Raw genomic sequence first — 21,536 nt, forward strand, 5'->3', positions numbered from 1 at the left:
TTATTTTGTGAACTGCTGGTGCTAGACCACATATGATTTACTCAGCAACACCAATTAAATCCATAAGATTGGACACAATGCTCCAAGTGAAACCCCACCAGTGCTCAATAGAGTGGAAGAATCACTTCCTGTGACTTAGATATGATGCTTCTGTTCATGCCACCCAGAAAGCTCTTGGCTTCTCTTCTCAGTACTGAATAATCTCAGTTCTTCCTAAGTGTCCTTGTAAATCATGTTTCCTAGACTGCTAATCATTCCTTTTGTCCTTTGCTGGACTCTTTCTAATTTATCCACATCTTTCTTGAATTGGGGGGGGCCCAAAACTGGATACAGTACTCCACATGAGGCCTCACCAGGGCTGAACAGCAGAATAATCACTTCCCTTGACTTGCAAGTGAAACTTATGAGCACCTATACATGTGCCAGATGTCTGCTCCGACACGTGGAACAGACTAACCAGTCATTCCCTAATTTATATCTGTGTATTTGACTATTGTATCCTATGAACATAACTTTGCATTTGTCCTTACAGAATTTCATTCAATTAAGTTCAGCCCATTTATTCCAGTTTAGCAAAGTCATTTTGAATTTCTAATCCTACCCTCTAGAGTGCCTGTTACAAGCCAATACTTTATGTCATCTACAAGTTTAGTAAGTATGCAACCTTCCAAGGCATGTGTATCTTTGCTATTGCCTGTAAAGGGAATGCTGTTGGTTGCTACTATTGGTATAAGACAATTCTCTATCTTTCCCCTCTCCCTTTGCTACTTAGGCTGCCAAACCCATGGTATGGCCCTTTGTCACTATATTTACAGAGTTCTGGCTGATCGATGCATTAACATAGATGCCCAATTATGATGATCATTAATACAAAACTCATCTCACCAGCTTACATTTACAGTATAAACCAGACAGTCTTCATTTTACATACACAGATTCTGTTTCGGCTGTGCACTGTAACAGGGCACCTGGATCTTGTGCCTGTACGTGGGTCCCCAAAATGGGCACCTATCCTCACGTGCCAGTCTGAGCCACCAAGCATGTCAGTGGCTTTGTTTGAAAACTGAGCTGGGTCACTTGAGAGTTCGGAAAGTGTTAAAGGAGAAAGAGGAGAATTCAGGACTTGCCTCACAGGGGGAGTTTCTAATTGGAGCTGGAAACACAGCGCTGGTCACGACGGTTGTTTCTGCTGCAAGTGCCTCGCTGGTGTTCAGCAAAAGCGCGCAGCCTACAGAAAAGGCAAACAGAGAAAAGAACATGCTGTCATGAACCACCTCTAGGTGTAGGGTCTGTAAAAGCCTCCCTGGAACTTTCCTCTAGTGATCCTACTCATTCCGACTGTCTGCATTACTGGGCCATTATTACAGGAGAATTGCATACAGCAAAAGGTATTTTTCAATTGACTTTGGTTGCAGTTAATGCAGCTTCACATTCCTTAGGGACCTACTCAGAAAATGTATGTAAGCAATCTGATTACCTTCTTCACACACAGTACTTTTCTCTTTATTTGTGACATGAGGATTCATTTTCTTTGCTGGATCCATAAGAAAATGCTTATTTAAAAAAAACAATTTACATAACTCTTTCTGCTGGCAGAATGGCAGGTTAATAACAATAAAGTTCAACGCCTCTCTGTTCATCTAGGCTGAAAGGCCATTCATAACAAGGGCTGCAGGGAGGGGGGGAAGTGAGGGGGTGGGGAGGAGGGGCTGTCTATGATGCCTGCTACTTCTAGGATCGAGGAAGTAGAGAAAAATGGGAAGGGAGATTCATTCCTACGCAGATATGGGGAGGCCTGGGGTTGTGGGGCTGAGCAGTGGGCCCACTCTGCTGCAAACTCCCCCTAGGTTGGCTTTGCTGCCCCTGTCATGAGGCTGGATAGCTGTGAAAGCAGGATGTTACTGAACTGTGTTGGACTGTGGTAGACTGAACTCCAATTCTGCTGCAACTGTCCAGCCTGGACTTGAATTAAATTCACCACTACATGATAGATCAGTGGGTTTCAACCATTTTAGACTCAAGGCAATCCTCAGAAAATGCCAGGTCTCCATTTTCACATTTTTTTTTCACTACAAAAATGACAGGCAATTCTTCTGTTGCAAATAATTCATGAAGTCCACAATAGGGCAGAATTATATGATAATGCTATGAATCTCTATTTGAAATTTCTGGGTTTATCTTGTGAATTGTGTGTACACTTAACAGTGCTAACACCTACCTGTGCTAACACTGAGTGGCACCCTGTGGCACTCTTGAGGGGATCTCAAGGTACACCTGGGTACCACAAACACCCTGGATGAGAATCACTGGGATAGATAAGAACATAAGAACTGCCATTTACTGGGTCAGACCCTAGGTCCATCTTGCACAGTATCCTATGTCACACAGGCTAGGGACAGAAGTTACACATAAACTGGTTTAAGTGATCAGAAACTGATTTAAACCTGTAACAGAACAGAAGTTCAGTGCACATAAACCACTTTCAAAATGGCTGAAACTGACTTAAGATAAACCTGGTTGAATGTAGTGTCAGACTTAACTGATTTGGGTCAAACTGGTTTAGGTAACTTCTGTCCCAGACCCCTTCCTGGTTCAGGTTAAATCAGAGTCCCCCATCATCCCAGAATGCTTTTCAGCCCTGGGCTGGGCTGTGCTGTCTGCTACAGAGAACAGGGCTGGCCCCAACCCTCTCCTCCCTAGCCAGAGCATTATCACCGCTCCACCTTGCTGAGAAGGGAGGTGGGGGATTGCATGCAGAGCAGTGTCTGCCTGGCTTATCCCTGCACCCCCCTCCCCACCCCACTGCTCAAGCAGGGATTCCCCTCTCCCACAGCATGAACCCCAGGGTACAGACCCTAGCCAGCAACTGGTCACAGCCACCCCCATGCTAGTTAATGCTGAGAGGTATCTGTGTGTGTGTGTCTCCAATTTCACTGGGACAAAGGCAGACAGAACAGTGTCTGCTTAAGACTTTTGGGACCTAATCAACAGGTAAGCTGGTAGTGTCCTTCCGTTCCTTCCTTGGAAAAAGCTGTTTAAGAAGAGCTTGATCTAATAAGAGAAACATTTGTTTTCTTGATGGGCTGATAAACTTTGTGTTATCAACTCTGCTGGCTCCCTTGCCTGTCAGTTTGCTGCAGACAGTATGAAGAAGCAGGGAGAAGGAGATTGAAAAGCTCAGTATCATTAACAGATGCATGCACTCCACACAAGCAGTCCTCCCTCTCCACCCTCCCTTTGCGTCAGAGTGCTAGCTGTGCCCTGGGGTCTGGTAACACTTCGTGCCCCTTCAGCAGTGAGCAAGGAAAAGCTGGGCAAGGGCTGCTTCTCCCTCCCACTCCAGGCACACCCCAGCTGGGGACTGTGCAGGTTGGGGTGGAGGTTTAAACCCCTTCCTAATCGGAGCGCTCTGCCAGGGCCTGGCCACGTCCCCCTCAGCTCAGCATTGTGGAAGGGAAGGGAAGGCTGCTCCAGTGCCCCCTGGCTTCTAGCCTGAGCCACTGCAGGCATAAGCCTGTGTTTCTTGATTCAAAAGTTAATGTCTATCCAACTGCAAATCGGTTCAAGCTCTGCAAGTTAGACTAGCCTGCAAAGATTGAATCAATTCAGGCTCGGGCTTGTTGAATGTCTGTCCCTAGCTTGAACAGTGGTAATGAGTGGATGTTGAAAGGAAGAATGGATTGGTTATGAACAGGGTTTTGGTTTTTTTTCCACTGTACTGTTCTTCCCCTACTTGCAGCCTCCAGGATTTAAGGTCTAGGAAGTTCTAGTTCAGAGGCTGTATCCCTAACTCCCATGCTCAGTAGCTACTGATGCACCTTTCCTCCTAGAATTTGTTCAGTCCCTTTTGAGTTGCTGGGTGTTGTTCAATCCTTTTTTGAATCTGGCTGAACTGTTATCTTCCATAACATCTGGTGGCAATCAGTTCCACACTTCAATTACACACCATGTGTGAAAAAGAACATCCTTTTGTTAGTTTTAAACTTACTACTAGGGCTGCGAGAAGGTTCAGGTGGTGATTCGATTTGAAGGAGATTCGGCCTGATTCGGTGGCCGAATCTCTGAATCTGAATCGAATCAGGGGCCAATTCAAAGGTCCGAATCGATTCAAAGCTCTCTGGATCTTCAGAAAAGATTTGGGTAGCTTTGATGATTTGGGCAGTCCCCAGTGGCTGCAGCAGAGAGCTGTAGCTGACTCCGAGCTGGTAAGTATTAGGGGTGAGGAACAGGGGAACTGGAGGAGAGGGGGGCTGGGGGAGGGGACCATAGGGGGACCCCTGCCAGCCCCCCTGGCCCTCCCCACTCCCTGAGCCCCTCAATGGCTGCCTCACCTGCCCCAGCTCGGTACTTAAAAAAAAAAGCCCCGCTGCTCACCAGGTGCTGCCGGGCAGGGGGGAGTGGGGGGTGATCCCCACTGCCCCCCACTACCCCATGCTGCTTGGGGGGCTCTGCCATGAGCCCAGGGGCTCCCCGCTGCTCCCCCAACCCTGCCATGGGTGCCCTGCCTGTGCCAGCTCTGGCCCTTTAAGGAAAAAAGCAAACAAGAAAACCCCCAGGACTCACTGCTCCTGCAGTGGCCTCGGGGCTTTGGGGGCTCGTGCAGAACCCCCCATGTGGTGTGAGGCAGTGAGGATCGCCCCCCACTGGCAGGAATGGTGAGTCTAGGGTTTTTGTTTTTGTTTTCTTAAAGGGCCAGAGCTGGCGAAGCACCAGTGGGGGGGGGCTGGGGGAGGGGTCAGGGGGCTCATGCAGAGCCCCCCACGCAGCATGGGGCAATGGGGATCGCCCACAACCCAGCAGTGGATCGGGGCTTTTCTTTTTCCAAGTGCCAGGAGGTGGGGCGGGCGGGGCAGCCATTGCTAGGCTGGGAGAGTGGGTGGAGCATGGGCCTGGCCTGGCTGATTCAGAGATTTGGAGATTCAGCAGCCAAATATCTGAATCAGATTTGGCCGAATCGAATCGGGATAGCGATCTGAATATCCAAATCAAATCACTGTCCCCGAATCGGCCGAATCCAAATCCGAAGCAAATACTAGCCACTTTGCACAGGCCTAATTTCATTTTATGACCCCTAGATAAATCATGAAGTGGTACATTTTTTTGTCAGTTACCCACTGTGCCCTTTCATGATCTTCCCTTCCTTCCTTCCCTTTGGCTCAATTTCTCTTTGTTCTGCAATATTGTTGGTCAGACCATCTGCTGGCATAAATCAGTGTAGCTCCACTGCAGTCCATGAATCTCCACCAATTTACACCTGTGGAGCAGCTGACCCTTGCTGCCTCACTATGTATCATTTAACTTTGTAAACATTCTTGGGATACAGTGTTTATGGCAGATGCAGTGCTCTATTATTGCTGTATTCCTTTAGCTGCTCTGCACTTAAGCAATAAATGTCTCATCTGATTTATGTTACTGTATTAGGGAAAACATTCTTGGAAGCAGGTAGTCTGCCATATTTCAGCCCCGTGGTAGTTCAGTGCCTGAGACATAAACTGTTTAAAAACCAGGGGTTTGTACAAGAAAAGTTGGTGGGGCTATCAGGGATTAGGAGGGGCAGAGGGTCAGGACAGAGTGTGCATGAAGGAATGGAATATGAAATGATGGGGCTAAAAGGGAACTGAGCGGTGGGAAGGAAAGCAAGGAATAGCCAGGGGCAAAAGGGAGCAGAGTCAGGATCTGCACAAAGAGAAGAGGCAATTCAGAAGGGTGAAGGATCCATCTTAGAGGAAAGGAGGGCTTAGCTGTACCGATGGCTGACTATGAAGTAATGTGTGAAAACAAGGCACCTGTGACTTCTTGGCTGAACACTGAAAAAGTACCCCCACCTGCCCATATTGAGACTGCTGTGTCCCATACCTTCTAGTGAAGGAAAGCGGCTGTACTCCGGGTTCCCAATCTGCCATGGAGGAATGTGAGAAGCAGAAGAGCTCTGTGTCCAGCCACAGTCGCCTTCTTCAAATGAACAGTAAAAACTGGAAGGAAGTTTTTCTGTGGAGAGAGAGTCCAGAAAAGCCACAAAGAAGATGGTTAGTGGATTTCTGGGCACAGGAAGAAAGCAAGAAGAGAATGTTTACCCCGAGTGATTCTGGGGCATGCTGCTTCCCATAGCCCTCGGGCCTCTTGGCATTAAGCATCCATCATGTTGCGGGTAAGAAGACAGGAGGAGGAAAGAAAAAAGGTTAACATACTTAAAAGTGGGACTGTCTCCTTAATAAGAGGACAAATCTGCACACTAGACATTATAGGGCAGGGGCTGGCAACTATTTTGGGCAGAGGGCCGCTTACTGAGTTTTGGCAAGCCACTGAGGGCTGCATCACAGGCAGCCAGGGGCAGATAAATAATAATTTTCTAAATTTTTTAGGGGCCCTGCGGGCCAGATAGAATGGCCTCGCAGGCCACATCTGGCCCATGGGCCGCATTTTGCCCACCCCTGTTATAGGGTCTCCTATGTGGTTGGTCTCTACATCTTCCAGGATCTACCCTTGGCCAAGTTTTCCAAACTTCAGGCCCCGCAGCCCAATCTAGGAAGCAAAAATTACCATCAGTGAAAGACATTTTAACATGCTGTCTCTCTCCTTTTATTGAGGCCTGTGCAGTCTGGTGAATCACACTGGCTGCTGGAATTCAGGTTCTACTTTCACTCCTGCCATGTACTACCCTGTGACCTCATGCAAATTGTGGTACTTTTTGGGCCTCTGTTTCTGCATTTGCAGAAGTGGATAATGACACCTCCTTGCCTTTTAAGACACTCCATGAGACAGGTGGATGCAAAGAGAATATTTGATTTTTAATCATACTTGCAGTTTGGAAGCTCACTCATTCTGATACTAGCTTGGGATTTTATATAGGTTCCTGTGCCCCAGGCACTGAGACTTAAGTGTTCATTGGTTTCCTTTGAGCATATGAATCAAAATAGGAACCACATTTTAGCTGAGTCCCCTCCCTTTACAAAACTGTGAAATGCTTTCTCTGTTCTCATTCCTATTCATTTTCTAACCTTCTCTCTTTGTATTGCTCCCTTCAGCTCCTTCCAGTTCTTGTGATAAAGCACATGCACTCAGGCTGTCCCAGATTGGAGAAGTCTCTATCCTGCACTATCCAAGTACCTTCTCTTAAAAATCTACTTATTCCAGCAATCTTTTACCTACTCTTAGTCCTGTTTATAAGCCACAGACAGAAATGCAGCTCCCTTGTCTTACACATGGCACTTTACAGAAAGTGCCACGAGTTAGACCAGTCCTCCCGACCCAACAGATGTTAGCTGTTTGGTCAGGTAGGATGGGTGATCAGCTCTAATTTGGAGCCAATCCATCGAAAGAGGCTGCATCTCTGCAGCATCAGTTCCCTAGCCCTGCCCCCCTCCAAGCTCCGGTGCTCTCTCAGGATTCATAGATTCATAGATTGTAGAGTCGGAAGGGACCACAATGGATCATCATGTCCGACCTCCTGCCCCTGGCAGGAAAGATGACCGAGGTCAGATGACCCCAGCCAGGTGACTATCTAGCCTCTTCTTGAAGACCTCCAAGCTAGGTGATAGCACCACCTCTCTTGGAAGCCCATTCCAGATCCTGGCCACTCTTACTGTGAAAAGTTTCCTTCTAATATCTAACCTAAATCCACTCTCAACTAGTTTACACCCATTATTCCTAGTCACTCCCTGGGGCGCCTTAGTAAGCAAAGCGTCCCCTACTCCCTGTTGACCTCCCCTAATAAATTTATAGGTAGCCACAAGATCTCCCCATAGCCATCTCTTGTGAAGGCTGAAGAGATTCAGGTCTCTCAACCTCCCCCCGTAGGGTCTATCACCAAGGCCACTAATCATGCGAGTGGCCCTCCTCTGGACCCTCTCGAGATTCTCTGCGTCCCTCTTGAAGTGTGGCGCCCAAAACTGGACACAGTACTCCAACTGCAGCCTGACCAGTGCCGCATAGAGTGGGAGCATCTCCTCCTTTGATCTATTAGTCATGCACCTGCTAATGCATGACAAGGTGCAATTGGCCTTGTTGATGGCCAAGTTACACTGCTGGCTCATGTTCATCTTGGAGTCAGTTATGACTCCAAGATCCCTCTCTGCCTCCAAGCTGCTGAGAAGGACACTCCCCAACCTATAGGTGTGCTGGGGATTCCTCCTTCCCAGGTGGAGTACCTTACATTTATCTTTATTAAATTGTATCCTATTTCTCTCTGCCCATTGATCCAACCTGTCCAGGTTGGCCTGAATCTGTTCCCTGCCCTCCAGTGTACTAGCTCTGCCCCATAACTTGGTATCATCAGTGAACTTGGAGAGGATGGGAGGCAGGAGAAGACAGGGAAGGGAGGTATATTCTGGAGTTTTCCCAGCCACGCTGGAGTGGGAGGGCAGACACCTGGGGGGCAGGGGGCAAACTTCCTCTAGTCCCTTTCCCACTCCCATTCTGAAGACAGTGCCAGCAGCTGGAATGAGTTGCATCAGCTCATCCCTGTTCCCAGTATATTCAAACAGAATTTATTGAGGGCGCTCCATTTTGGAGCATCTTCATCTGTACCCTCAGGCAATTAAGGTGATCACTTTTAAAGCGCTCTGCACTTGTGTTTGGTCATGGCTATTGAGCACTTCCAGGGGCCAGACCAGGTGAAAACTGTCACTTCTGTCTGCACCTATAGTTTTCTTACTTTACCTGTTTCATGGATTTACCCTGGGGGTTATCTTAACATGGGATCTTAACATAATTGTCCAGGAAGGACAATGCTATTTATTGGTTACTATCACTAGTAACCAGGAATCATGGTTTTCTCTGTTTAAAAAATTGCAAATTCTCTGATCAAAACCCCAAAATCCATGTTTTTTCCGTGATTAAAATGAAACACCATTATATATATATATATATAGGTATTAGTTGAACACAATGTTTTATTGATATAGTTACAATTTTAAAGCAATTTGGAAACCTTCCAGTGCCTCAATCAATATAATAAAATAAATTCTAAATACCTATACATTTTGGCATTTGATTTTGGGTTTTATCATAGAAAATCAGAGCTGCCCCAGCCCCCTTCACTCACCAGGACACAGATCCAGCTGTGGCTGTCCCGCCCCCCCCCCCACACACTTTGTGGCACTGAGCAACCCTGATATGCTGGTGCCCTGCCCATGCCATTGCCCCTCACTCCAAACCAACAGCCCCCTGGCTTTCCCTCAGGACTGATGGAGGCTAAATACAAAAAAACAGTTTGAAACACTCTCATACTATAGTCCTGAAGATGATATAACTACATTAAACAGATGCATCATGGAGCTCAGGAGTGTCAAAATCAACTAGCCCCATAGATCAGATCAGGCCCACAGACCAGCCCTGCGTGCCAGATCCAGCGCACAGGACTGGTTCAATATAGGCTCTGCATGCAGTATAAGACCCAGACTGGCCCTGTGCGCTGCATGCAGCATATGCCAGTCCTGGCCCTGCATGCAGAGCACAGTGCACAGGGCTGGTTCGGGGCCTGGTCTGTGGACCCAATCCAGAGTGGCCCTGGTATGGTTCTACAACCCTGTCCTGTGTAGGCAGCACCCCAACTCCAAACAACATTTCTCTGATAAGTCTCACCAAGTCACCCAGCCTTTCTACAGACCCAGATTCCAGATGTTCCCCCTTCATCAACATGGACCATGTCAGTGCTGGACCAAGCACCACAAATTATAACACCTGGGGTTCATTCACCTTTTGTTCCACCAACATCCTATATGCTGTAAGCATCTTACAGTGCTCCTCTGCTATCTACATGGGCCAGATGGAACCATATGTAAAAAAAATGAATGAATGCCAATCCAACACGAATGGATGCCAATTCCAGAAACATACAAAAGCCTGTGGCAGAACACTTGGACCTCCCTGAATGTTCTGTCATGGATTTGGAGTATCTGTCCTTAAATGAAAAAAAATTAAAACCCAACTTGAATATGAAATTGTAGAGCAAGAAATCATCCACAGATCAGTGGATGGACATCAGTGGAAATCTCAGTCCTATGGCTTCCATGACCTAAATTGGCTGTTAACTAACTTGTTCATCTCAATGGACCCAATCAACACATTTATTCCCTCTTAGCAGTGTTTTTCCACCCCCATCCCTCCTATATATAATTTTTTTTTCTACCAGTCCATTCACTGCATTTCATGAAGTAGGCTGTTGCCTGTGAAAGCTCATTCCTCTCTGAAACAGTTTGCCTTTAAGCTGCTACCCTGCCCCACCTTCTGCCTAACTTCAGACTAACACAACTAACTACTGTCCTTCTTCAGTTCCAGAAGCATTTTACAAAGCAGAGAATTTCAGGGGTGGGGAAAAAGATCTATCTTCATAAATACCATACAGGCAGCTGGTATATAAGAGGGAAATCAGACATGACACTGTGACTCTTTTTTGGCAGTTGATTAAACAATGATCATAGGTTATTTTTTTGCCCACCCAACACTCATCTCCACTCCAACCTCTAGAGCTTCAGTTTCTATAGCCCACTGATCTTTCTGTTGAAAGATGTCCAGTTAGCAACAATTGTGATGACAGTGTCTGTAATGGGAACATCTGACCTTCAAGAAACCTAATTAGGGAGCACAACAAATTTCACATAGCCATGTGTCTGCGGGTTTAATGCAGGGTAAATTGAACAAAACCCCAGCAATTAATTAAAGGCTGTTTTAAGGTTTTGCATTTTATGGTCTCCAGATTCATTCAGTCTGCCTTTCAGTTTTGGGCTGGTAAGCCAAGAGAAGCTCTCTTGTGTCCCACCCCTCTATAAAACTTAGCTCCATTTCATTGCTCAGCCCTAGGTTGGAATTTGAAGAAAATAACGAAAACAAATGTACCCTGAATACCCATGGAAATAGCACAACTTTGTGTGCAACTGAATTCATTTTACTGTCCTGTGATAGCTAGGATGGTGTAAGCAATTTACAGCAGTAGGGGGGGAACATCTAAGCAGCAAACTCTACCTGGAGGTCAGAAAAAAATGCAGCTAAGCTCACTGTACATATAGAAACACAGATGTATAAAAAGCTATTTCTTTCACAGTACATTTCTTTTTACCTCCACAGATACACCTTTATGCATTTCTGGTTGTCCTGTATTCTGGATGCACTGTATTCCTCACTGCTGTTCTTTAATGCTGCATATACACAGAAAAGCTATGACATGCATTTATTGCAACTCCAGGAAAAGCTTTTAAGCTAGAGATAGTCTGTCAAAGCACATTGCCCCGGTTCTTTGAATTTATATGCAGCAGGATCTCATTAGCATTACGCAGACTACTAGGGCTTTATGTACTGCACAAAGGAAGAAAACCTTTCTGAACTGAAGAGGCAATATCCAGACTCATGGTTCTCCCTTCTAAATTTCCTATCCAGGCAAGCTTCCCTTGACCACAGGGAGATTTCTGCCTGAGTCGGGAAGGCAGGAGTTACTAGGGTTGGTGAAACCTGATATAATTGACAGCATTATTAGTGACAGATCAATAACAAAATGTTCAGACCCGGAGAGACCAGAGTACTGCCCACTGGGAATGAGGGACACAGACAAAAGAGAATTCAGAAGACACACCATAGACAGTTTCCAGAAATACTTTGAGGGAGCAGAAACCACGCTGGACCCTTTCCACAAAGGAAGGCGGTAGAGACGGTGATGACTTGATCCTTCACCAGACACTGTCAGACCTTCAGAATAGTTTAGGTTCAGTTTGAAAGCTAGGTAAAGATTTATGAGTTTCCATTTTTAGTTCACATATCCTGCCCTTGAAACACTGGGGAAACTTAAATACCGGAACAACTTGCAGAGGGGTAGAGTGTATTTTCAATTGCTCAAAGACTTTGAATCAAAACTGGCTATCTTTGGAAAAGATCTGTTGCAGATCAATCAGACGTTATGGGCTTGTTGAAGGAATTATTGGGTAAATTTATATGGCCAGTGTTATTCAAAAGGGTCAAACTCAATGATCGTAAAGATCTCTTCTCGCCTTAAGATCTATGGCTTTTTACTGGATATAGTAGGAAGTTTCAGATCATGGAGCAGAGTATCATCTAAGTGTGCTAATCCTTAACACTCTGCAGCTCTCCAAGTTTATGTTTTTCATTGCCACCCTTATTCTGCCAAAACAAGGTCTGCCAAGGTCTATCAAAAATAAAGTACAAATAAGGGACCACCAATGTCAGCACACTAAATAAAGGGTTTTTTTTTGCAGTGTCAGCTGGCACCTTTGAGATCAGAACTGATGGTGGTTAGCATGGATCCTAGTTTTATCTGATAAAAAAAAATCCCCAGTTTCTGGATTAACCCCCCCATGCACATTTTTCCATGATTAAAATGAAACCCTACTCTCTCTCTCTCTCTCTTTCTCTCTCTCTCTATATGTGCGTGTGTCATTTTCTTCAAATATATGTATATATATATAGAGAGAGAGAGAGAGAGAGAGTAGGGTTTCATTTTAATCATAGAAAAATGTGGATTTTGGGTTACTTTTTTTATTTGAAAATTGGGGGACTTTTTTTAATCAGTGAAAACCAGGACCCCTGGTGATTAGAATTCTCTGCTGTATTTCCTGCTTTCAGCTGAGAGATGGGGAGAATGGTAAGCAACACAACAAAGATTAAACAAGATAGGAAGGGAGAAGGTACTGCATGGTAGGTAACAAGTCACTTCATCATTTTAACGATGGGTAACTTCAGTTGAGTCATAGCCAACCCCAAAGTACAGATGAATCAGTTGTTCTCCTCACACATTTTCAGCTGGGTAGAGAACTAGTCCCTGTAGAACTTGCTCATGTTCTGAATGAAACACACCAACTCATTTAGAGTCTAGATACCATGAACACTCATCCCCCAACAGGCACATATGCACACTCCTTTCACCCACACACTGAGTGGAGCTTGAGTCATTCACATAATTGGTGATCTAAGTTGCATGTCTTGGTTTCTCCTATTGATGCTGCTCCCCTGTGCAAAAAATACTTAAATATGCATTGAATGAGAGTGAACAAGGGAGGGAGAGAATGACGCTAGCCTAGTGGCTAGGGTCATGACTTCATGTAATGACACCCGTATTTTATACACAGGGGAATAGTATCAGCTGGAAAGCATGAAATCAATGACGTTTCCAATTTGCAATAGAGGAAATCACTTTACACACTTTTCCTGATCTGTTAAATCTGTGCATCTTACCCTAAGCCACTACTGGTTGGAATCTAAGTCTGTTTCTGTCTCTTTGAAGGGGCTTCTTTTCCCTCATTATAAATCAAATTATTTCTTTCTTCAGCGGTAAACTTATTCTAATGGCTCTACAAAGACTAATTGGCTGTATGCAGAAAAATCACTGTGATATTTTCATTGACCAGTAGTAAGTCAAAGGTGTTAACCAAAAGTAGTCTTTAAGGTAAATTTTGCAGCTAAAGAACAAAACAAAAAGGTTGGGGACGGTGGAAGTGGGGAGCGAAAGAAAAGATGCAAAGTCTGAATGTCCAAAACAAATAGTAGGAAAAAACAGCCTCTCATAAAGCTGATAAAAAGATAACTACTGGGTTAAAGATGGCTTTAAAGACCCCTCTGCCCCATTTTCTAGCATGGCTACAGCTTGACAGCTTTTTTGTGTATGTGGCAGCAAAGCCTTGAGAGGGAAGGGGCAGAGGGGGAGTAACCCCCTGCAAATCTGATTCATTTTTTGCCATGGTTGAAAAAAGCTGATGAAAATGTCTAAGTTGTTCAGGACTAAACGAGAACCCAATTGCTGAACGATTAGGTATTTTGTGTAGTGAGTTGACAGATAGACATATTTGATGTCTAAAATATTTGACCATTTCTGTTCTGTGAAGGAAAACTTATGCCAACACAACTCAGTATAGCATACTAATGGGGTGGCTTTACAATAGCAGAGAATTTAATCAGAATTGAACAGGCTTGCAAAAAGCAGCATGCAACCCCACGCTCAAGACTAGAAACTCACAGCTCTCATTACATCTTATAAACTGAAGAGGACTGGACCCCATCATTGCTGCATTGCAGGACTCCTAAAAAACAGAGGTTTCTGAAATAAATGACTCAAAGGAGCATGGTGTTACACAAGATACTGTCTTCGGATGAGTTGCAAAACTAACAATCTAACTAACTGCGATCACAAAACCCTGGAATGATGCTTCTCTATAGCTAGAGGGTGTCAGTCCCAGCTAAGTTCTGTTAATTATGTTTTGTTTTCTCTGTATTTCTGTTGGACATGGTGGGACAAAAATCTTTGTTGTCATAGCTCCACTGACTGCAAGGAAGTTCCACCTGCAGAGAACCAGGTCCAATATCCTTCCTTTTCTGCTTCAGATTTTTGTGTAGTGTTCCTGCGCACTGCTCAGCAACTGCTGTGTTTAATCCTGCAAATGGCTACATTTCAACAGTAGGCGAGGTTCCATAAACAGAGCATGTATTTCATGTCAGTGCAAGAAGGGGACTGCCTTATTTGCCAGTTGGCCCAGTATTGGGTGTAGTCCAACAGCTCCCTCCTCCCCTCGGCCAGCTGGTGTGTGCATGCTGTGACTGGCAAGAGATGCTAGCCAGAGGTGCATCCTAGCTTTTCAAAACCACAGTAAGCAGACTCCTGTAGGCCTTCCCTGCATAGGGAGAATGGTTTTTGAATCATAATCACAGCTGATACAGCTCTGCTTCCCACTCTGTTCTGCTCCCACCACTTAAGGCAGGATTTCACTTGCAGTGTGCATCCATGCACAGCAGATGTAGACATGACATACATTTATTGATGAGCCCTTTTATTGGGCTGGGTAAATAATATACTTCCCTAGTGAAATGAAGTGAAATGCAGTTGGTGGTAAAAAGAACCCTACTAATTGTCACCATTTATTAAATGTTTTTAATTAAACCTAGAGTGCAATAAAAAAAAAACACATTAAGTTTCCTTAAAAGCTCTGCTTGCAGGTTTTTAGGCAAAAATTGAGAATTATAAATGAGATTTTTTTTAAATGGCATTTTAATTGTAATGCAATGTCTAAGAGACGGAATCACAGGGCTCAAGGGCTCAGTCAGTATTTCTGACTCAAATCTGCTCCAGTTCATCCCTGATGCAACACTGCTACCATGAAGGTGTGTTTGTTGCAACCTGCTCTGGGATTGCTCATTAACTTCTCCTGAGGTGGAAATAATCATTGATTTGACTACATGACGTTTGATGGCCTGTGGTCCCTGAATGATGTTAAAGTCAAGGCGCAATGGTATTTGATGCAGGATCCCAACAACTGCACTTCCTGCCATGCCACACATGAGGTGCAATTGTAGGATCCCACATCAGATCACGTAAAGTCATATTGCTGGTCGGTGCAGGGAAGATCCCAGGCTCCTTCTGGGAAGTAGCAAGCTTAGCTCCCAGCTGCAGCAGTGCACCATGCACTCCTGCATCTGGGAGCTCTGTCTGCTGATGGGGACTTTCAGCCAGGGGAACACATTATATGCTCCCACAGCTGGGAGCCCCATCAGCTAACTGGGACTCCCAGCCAAAGAAGCATATGCCCTCATCAGCTGGCCAGTTTTCCAACCTCAGGAGTCCAGGATGCACTGCTGTGGCTGGAAGCACCAATCAGCTGAGGGGCTTCCCAGGTTCTGTAGCACATGACAGGCTCCTGCATGCTCCAGAGGCTGGGCACTAGCCACACATTCAATTAAAGATGTGATAAAAACCAGCCATGGTTATTACACATCTTGTGTTATAACTTTGTGGCTTATTCTTTGTTTTATCACACCACTAATTGATTGAACATGTAGCCAGGTCACTAAAGGTGTGATTAACCAGTTAATCACAACTGAAGCATAACATCTGTCAGGGGCCTACAAGACCTATTTTGGATGGTTGCCGTTCAGGTCCCAGTTACTCATACCTTCATATAAAAATATGACACCACTCATTCTGACCAGACCATTTGCTGGTGACAGACACCAAAGGTGGAATGCTTCCTGTGTGCCCATGTTACTCCTAGGCCAGGTCTACATTTCAGGAGTATTTTACTGCCATAATGAAAGACAAAGTATTTCAAGGGTGGATATGGCAGCTTGTTTGGAATGGTTGGTTCCAGCAACCCCCCCAGCAAAAGAAGCTACTCTAACAAAATCAGTTTTGCTGGCATTGCTGCACCTACACCAGGGGCTTTCACCAGCACAGTTACTTCAGCCAGGGATCATGCCCCTTCACACCCTTTGGTGGACAGAGCTATGCCACCAAATCCTGTAGTGTAGATCTGGCAGCTCATCAATATCCACACTGAAGTACAGTTTTAAGGCAGCACCAGACAGGCTGCTACAATTTGGTATCCTTAGTGTACCTATTCAATGGATAACCAGAAGCCTCCAATCACCTGGGCTGCCAATCTTAGTACCTTTCATTGGCACCGTATTCACTATAAATGTCTAAGAAGCATGAACATCAAATAGATCTGATGCATAACACTGAAGCCTTTTTAAGGACTTTCCTCATGAACGCATAGCAAAGTTCTGATTCAACAGACAACTGGTCAAAATAATCCACATTACCCTACACTCCTGATAAGGAGTTTGGGACAAAGCAGTAAGAGCTTCTAGGGCACTGATCACAGGTTTTCCATAAGACCTAGCGCATACCAGTGCAGGGATAACTTTAGATGTTCATAGCCAGCCCAAGGTAGATATCCAGAGAGATCAAATGAGCACTACCAGGTTTCCAAATCTTTCAGTTCCCTATGATGGGGAAGCAAATGGCTCCTGTTTTCTAGAAGGGAGGAGGAAGGACAAAACTGAGATTTCAGTTTACTTACTGCAAATGTCTCCCTCATCCTCTCCCTCTGTGCAGTCCCTGATGAAATCACATGCTTGCCTCAGTTTGATCACTGTTCCATTCCAGCAACTGAAGAAGCCTTCAAGGACCATTTTGGAAGCAGGGGGAGATCCTAGAAAAAAGGAAAACACAGACAAGTTCAGAGTGCCGCATCACCTTTGCCCCCAGACCCCTGGCTGCAAAACCTCCTGTGATTCCAACCATATGGTTACAGAATGCTGGAAGACAGAAATAAGGACCCAGTTCGATCACTTGATGTCCAAGTGCAAAGTTGCTCCCTTAAGGGTGTGTGGTCATGACAAGCATTAGCAGATCTGCCATCATTCACTATTCCAATCCAAGTCATCACATTTCTTTTCATTTATCCTAATGCCACATAGCCCATATGAATTATTAGAGTTAAACTTCACTAGACAGTTTCAGTGTTTTGCATTGGAAGGCAGAGCTGAACCCTTTCAAGAAAGGCTGAATTACCACAGTCTACTCCGCTGCATTACTGAAGAAAGTGGTATGTCAAATGACATACAATTTAGGGTTTTAATCGAATGTGAATTTACTGCTAGCCTGAAAGTCTTGCAAATTGATGTGCTTTCTCCGTTAACTCGGGAACAGCTTGGAGCACAAGCAACAACACAAGCTTCCTGTACACCTTCCTGCCAATATGTCTTGCCTTTGACTTGGAGCCATCACACCCCTAAGAGTGAGAAGTTGGTTGGGACCTATAGCCTGATCATAGCTATTTATTTATTTGCAGATTGCCAACAAAGAGGCCACAAATGCTGTTGAAATCACTGCCTCATTTTGTTTGGGTGAAGAAGCTTTGAAACACCAATAGTTTTGAGTGAGCTTTCACCTAAAGAGGATTCAAGCACATAACCTGGTGCTGAAAGGCAAATTCTGCTTCATCCCTCCTCTCCTCTGACAATATACGTTTTGATCTGGGGGGGAGGGGTGTGTGAAAAGGAGGGGATGTACTAGCCACCATACAGAGGAACAGAAAATAAGGCTGGACTAGCAATGCTAGGCTAATATATAAAGCATAGGTTTGAAAGATTTTAGTTCCTGTATAGCGTACACTCTACTTAGCTAATGCATAAAATGATTCTAAACAAATATAACAAGTAGCTTAGTCCAAGTTTTGTCCCGCTCTCAAGTCAATGGCAATAATAACATTAACTGAATCATTTATAGGATCTTCCAACCTGAAGGGCCCAGGAAGCCATACCGACCTTGGATCAAATTCCACTTTTATTTACTAGCTCTCAGGGGTACCTCCAAAACAGCACAGTTATTAGTATTTGTAGAGCTATTTTGGAGGTGGAACTCTGTTAACGTCCCATGGAATTTATCTGGATATACACAGGTGCAAAGGAGCAGAATTTGGCCTGGCACGTCTGGATTCACTTCATGCACAGCTCAAAAGAAGCAACCTAGTGGGGTGTGACGGGGAGTCAGAAGATCAGGGTTCTGCTCCTGTTCTGCCACTAACCTGCAGTGTGTGGGACACCGACGAGGAAGTAACTGCCCCTCTCTGACCTTCAGCTTCCTCCTCTGCCAAAAGGCAATAATGATTCTGACCTTCCTTTGTCAAATGCATCAGCATCTATGGCTAGAATGTGCTATTTATCAGCTAAGTATGATTATTCTGGTGGGTGATGAAGCAGCTCTTTCATGGCACACAGCAACACTGCACCATGACTTTCAGAAGAGAGAAAAACTTCTTGCAAAGTGACAAGGAGAACTGAGGTTGGCAGAGCACTTGTTTACCAAAGTTAGAATTGGGCTGGGGTCAACACTTCAACCCTGGCAAGCACGCAGAGAGCTCTCTGAGTACAAGCGGTCACAACCTGAGTGCTAAATCTCATCCAAAATAAAGCACCCTGTAGCATCAGAGTACCCCTACGAACCATGCTGCAGCACTGGCTCAGTACTAATTCAGAATGAAAAACATCTTCTGCTGAGTTTCTTCTTCTGCAGCACCTACCTTTTATCGGTCATTTGGGTTTTTTGTTTCTCTCTTTTTTTTTTTTTTTTTTTTGAGGGAGAGAAGGAAGTATGGGTCCAAGCACTGACTATCTGTAAGATATGTAGCATGTGTATCAAAGCTGACAACCTCACTGCCCTGGCTGGCATAGCAAAAACACAGCATGCCTACTGGGGCTCACTAGCAAGGAAATTTATTGCTTATTGCATCATTTATGCAGTGCACTACATTTCTGCAGCTTTTATAAAAGCAGATTCAGACACTATTTGGGAGCTCATTTTTTGGAATCTAAACATAGAATCCAAAGCACAGGCCTTCAGCTCATAGTAACACAGTGAAGGAGAAAGGGGGGCAACCGGGATACTAGCTCCAGGTGCCACATTAGGGAAGGCTACAAAAATAACAGCAGCCACACTGCAGACCCAGCCACCTCCACTGCCAGTGCCATCAGGAGCACAGGCACCGATGGCTACCTCATGCACCAATGCTGCTCAGGGCAGTGCAGAGCATGCCAGGTATACCTCTGTGGGCTTCTAAAGAAATGCAAAGCTGTAGCTTATGCTCTGCGGGGCTGAAGAGGGCACTCCCATTTTCTGACCTCATATGTACCAGGAGCTGAGCTAGACCTGGATATTTTTCTGGAAGGGGAAGCTGGAGGACAGAAGGGTTAAGTGATTTAACTGAGTCAGTTCCGGTATGGTGAAACAATGGCAGAGAATCCAAGCTCCCTGACATCTCTAACCCACTCCACGGTTAAACAAAAAAAAAAAGACTACCTCGGCTTTAGTGACTGCATCACTAAATGGTCAGCTCCATGCATTCAGATCACATCCTGAATGCTACTACCTGAGAGTTGAAATCACTTCCTAGCTACCACTTGTGAGCTGAAATCCAGTCTGAAAATAAAGTAAGAGGTACTTAACCTCAAAAACAGCCCTATTCAATGAGTAATTATAGGTAATTATAATAAGCAATTATATGTTAAAGAGGAGCAAATCATGGCTTGTTCTGTGCCCTGCTTCCTAGGCACAGGAGAAAACAGGTAGAACACTCAATTCAAAGCACACAGAGGTAATGTGCAAAGGTTACAGATATTTGATGGCTCCAAGAACCAAGAACTGTTGAAATGAGTGTGCTGTACCTCTGCACACAGGTAACAGCTCAGATTCTGGTTTGGGATATTACTGCCACTTTGACAATGTCAATAGCCATTGTGGCACATGACCAGCAAACTGTCAAGTGAACAGGACAGTCAACAGATCACACCTAGCTTAGATCAGGAGACACCAACATGTGTTATATCTGACAGGTGTTTTAAAGGCCTGGTGACATGGACTCATAGATCTGTCTTGTTCCTGGCAGACAGGTCCACATATGACCATTGCTTTCTATAGTAATCAGTAGAGGGACAGAAAATGGACTTCTTACTCTTGGTGTTGGCCAGTACTCTGGAGTTGGGGGAATGTATAGGTTATGTTTGTACCACTTTCTCCCCTTGTCTACTAGATAGCCACATGTTAAATAGAGTGATAGGCTTCTTGCAAGTCTCCTGGGGACCTGTCCCCTTCATTTTGCCTTGAGCAAACATACTATGTGTCAAAACTAGATTATTGTTTTTACAATACATGCCTTTGTTAGACCACACTGACTACTTTAGTAACAATTAAGCCTGAGAAGCCCTATGGCTTATATTACCCTGGAAGTCAGACTGAATGATCGCAAAGGTCCTTTCCATAATACCTATGAAACTGTAAGTTTATAGACCAATTTTCCTGCTTTCCTTCTTTTTCATCTTCCTGCTGCCTACTCAACATCCAAGGTCCTTTCTGTACGACTATGCCTTGCAGACCTGCCCTTCAGTAATGACTCGACCAAAGCCCATCTCCACTGTGAATTCCCCATTACAGCAACTCCTACCCCTTTCATATAATAAAGGGAAACTGAACCCAAAGGCTCTTGGCAGAACAAACCCAATGTCTTTTGTCTGCCTGACTCATCCATGCTTGCTAAACAGCACAGCTACATCATGTTCCCTGGTACTACAGAGAGTTGGAAATCACTTGTGATTCAATTAGATGTGTGCTTGATACTTTTATTTATATTGCCTGCCAAAACTAAAAATTAATGAAGCGTGCAGCAAAACAACCACTATTTCTTTTCAAGCTCTTTTTATGGCACAAATCAATTCAGGAGATAAAAAATACACACCAAAGCTTTTTAATAAAAGACCCCTGCTCCTAAGCAGGGTGCTCTGTGTTATTGTCAGCTCATATTTTTTGATTGCCTCAGAGCAATTCTGGCTTGCAGCATACAGGCCATGTGCTGCCCTTGTCAGGGTCAAGGCATTGCGATACAGGAGAACTCCAGAGGAAGAAGCAAGCCCTGTGGCTGAGGGCTGATCACTAACCATCTTGGCAGGCTCCTCAGGGAGGGAGCATCTGAAGGGCATCAAGGAGATTTTCCCCTGCAAAACATTACCTTCTACCCTCCACCTCCGAGGTGCAGAATCTGAAGGCTATAGGCTACCACAGACAGGTTTGACCCTTCCTATTTCTGAAATTGTATTTGTTCTGGGATAAACCATTTTATCCTGGGGCAAAGTGCAATTGTTCAGACATCCATGTCCACTGTCCTAGGACAAATCCTTAAAAGGGTCTCAGAAAAAGAAGTACTAAAATTTTATCTCAGGATATCACAAAGTGCAGTTATCCTGGGATTGCATAATTTAACCAACGGCAG

General features: G+C 44.8%; 1 protein-coding gene across 2 annotated transcripts in view; it reads right to left on the reverse strand.

Annotated features, from left to right (window-relative positions):
- The window catches only part of LOC102573864 (ALK receptor tyrosine kinase), a 438,013-nt gene continuing 416,477 nt past the window's right edge, over positions 1–21,536 (reverse strand). For both annotated transcript variants that reach the window (XM_059717199.1, XM_059717197.1), the window contains 3 exons: positions 16,794–16,925; positions 5,857–5,988; positions 1–1,228 (listed from right to left, as the gene is read on the reverse strand). In XM_059717199.1, the coding sequence (XP_059573182.1) occupies positions 1,074–1,228; positions 5,857–5,988; positions 16,794–16,925 (419 nt within the window). In that variant the 3' untranslated portion in view covers positions 1–1,073. The remainder of the gene's footprint in view (positions 1,229–5,856; positions 5,989–16,793; positions 16,926–21,536) is intronic.

The sequence above is a fragment of the Alligator mississippiensis genome, chromosome 1, assembly GCF_030867095.1.
Source record: "Alligator mississippiensis isolate rAllMis1 chromosome 1, rAllMis1, whole genome shotgun sequence".
Classification (NCBI taxonomy): Eukaryota; Metazoa; Chordata; order Crocodylia; family Alligatoridae; genus Alligator; species Alligator mississippiensis.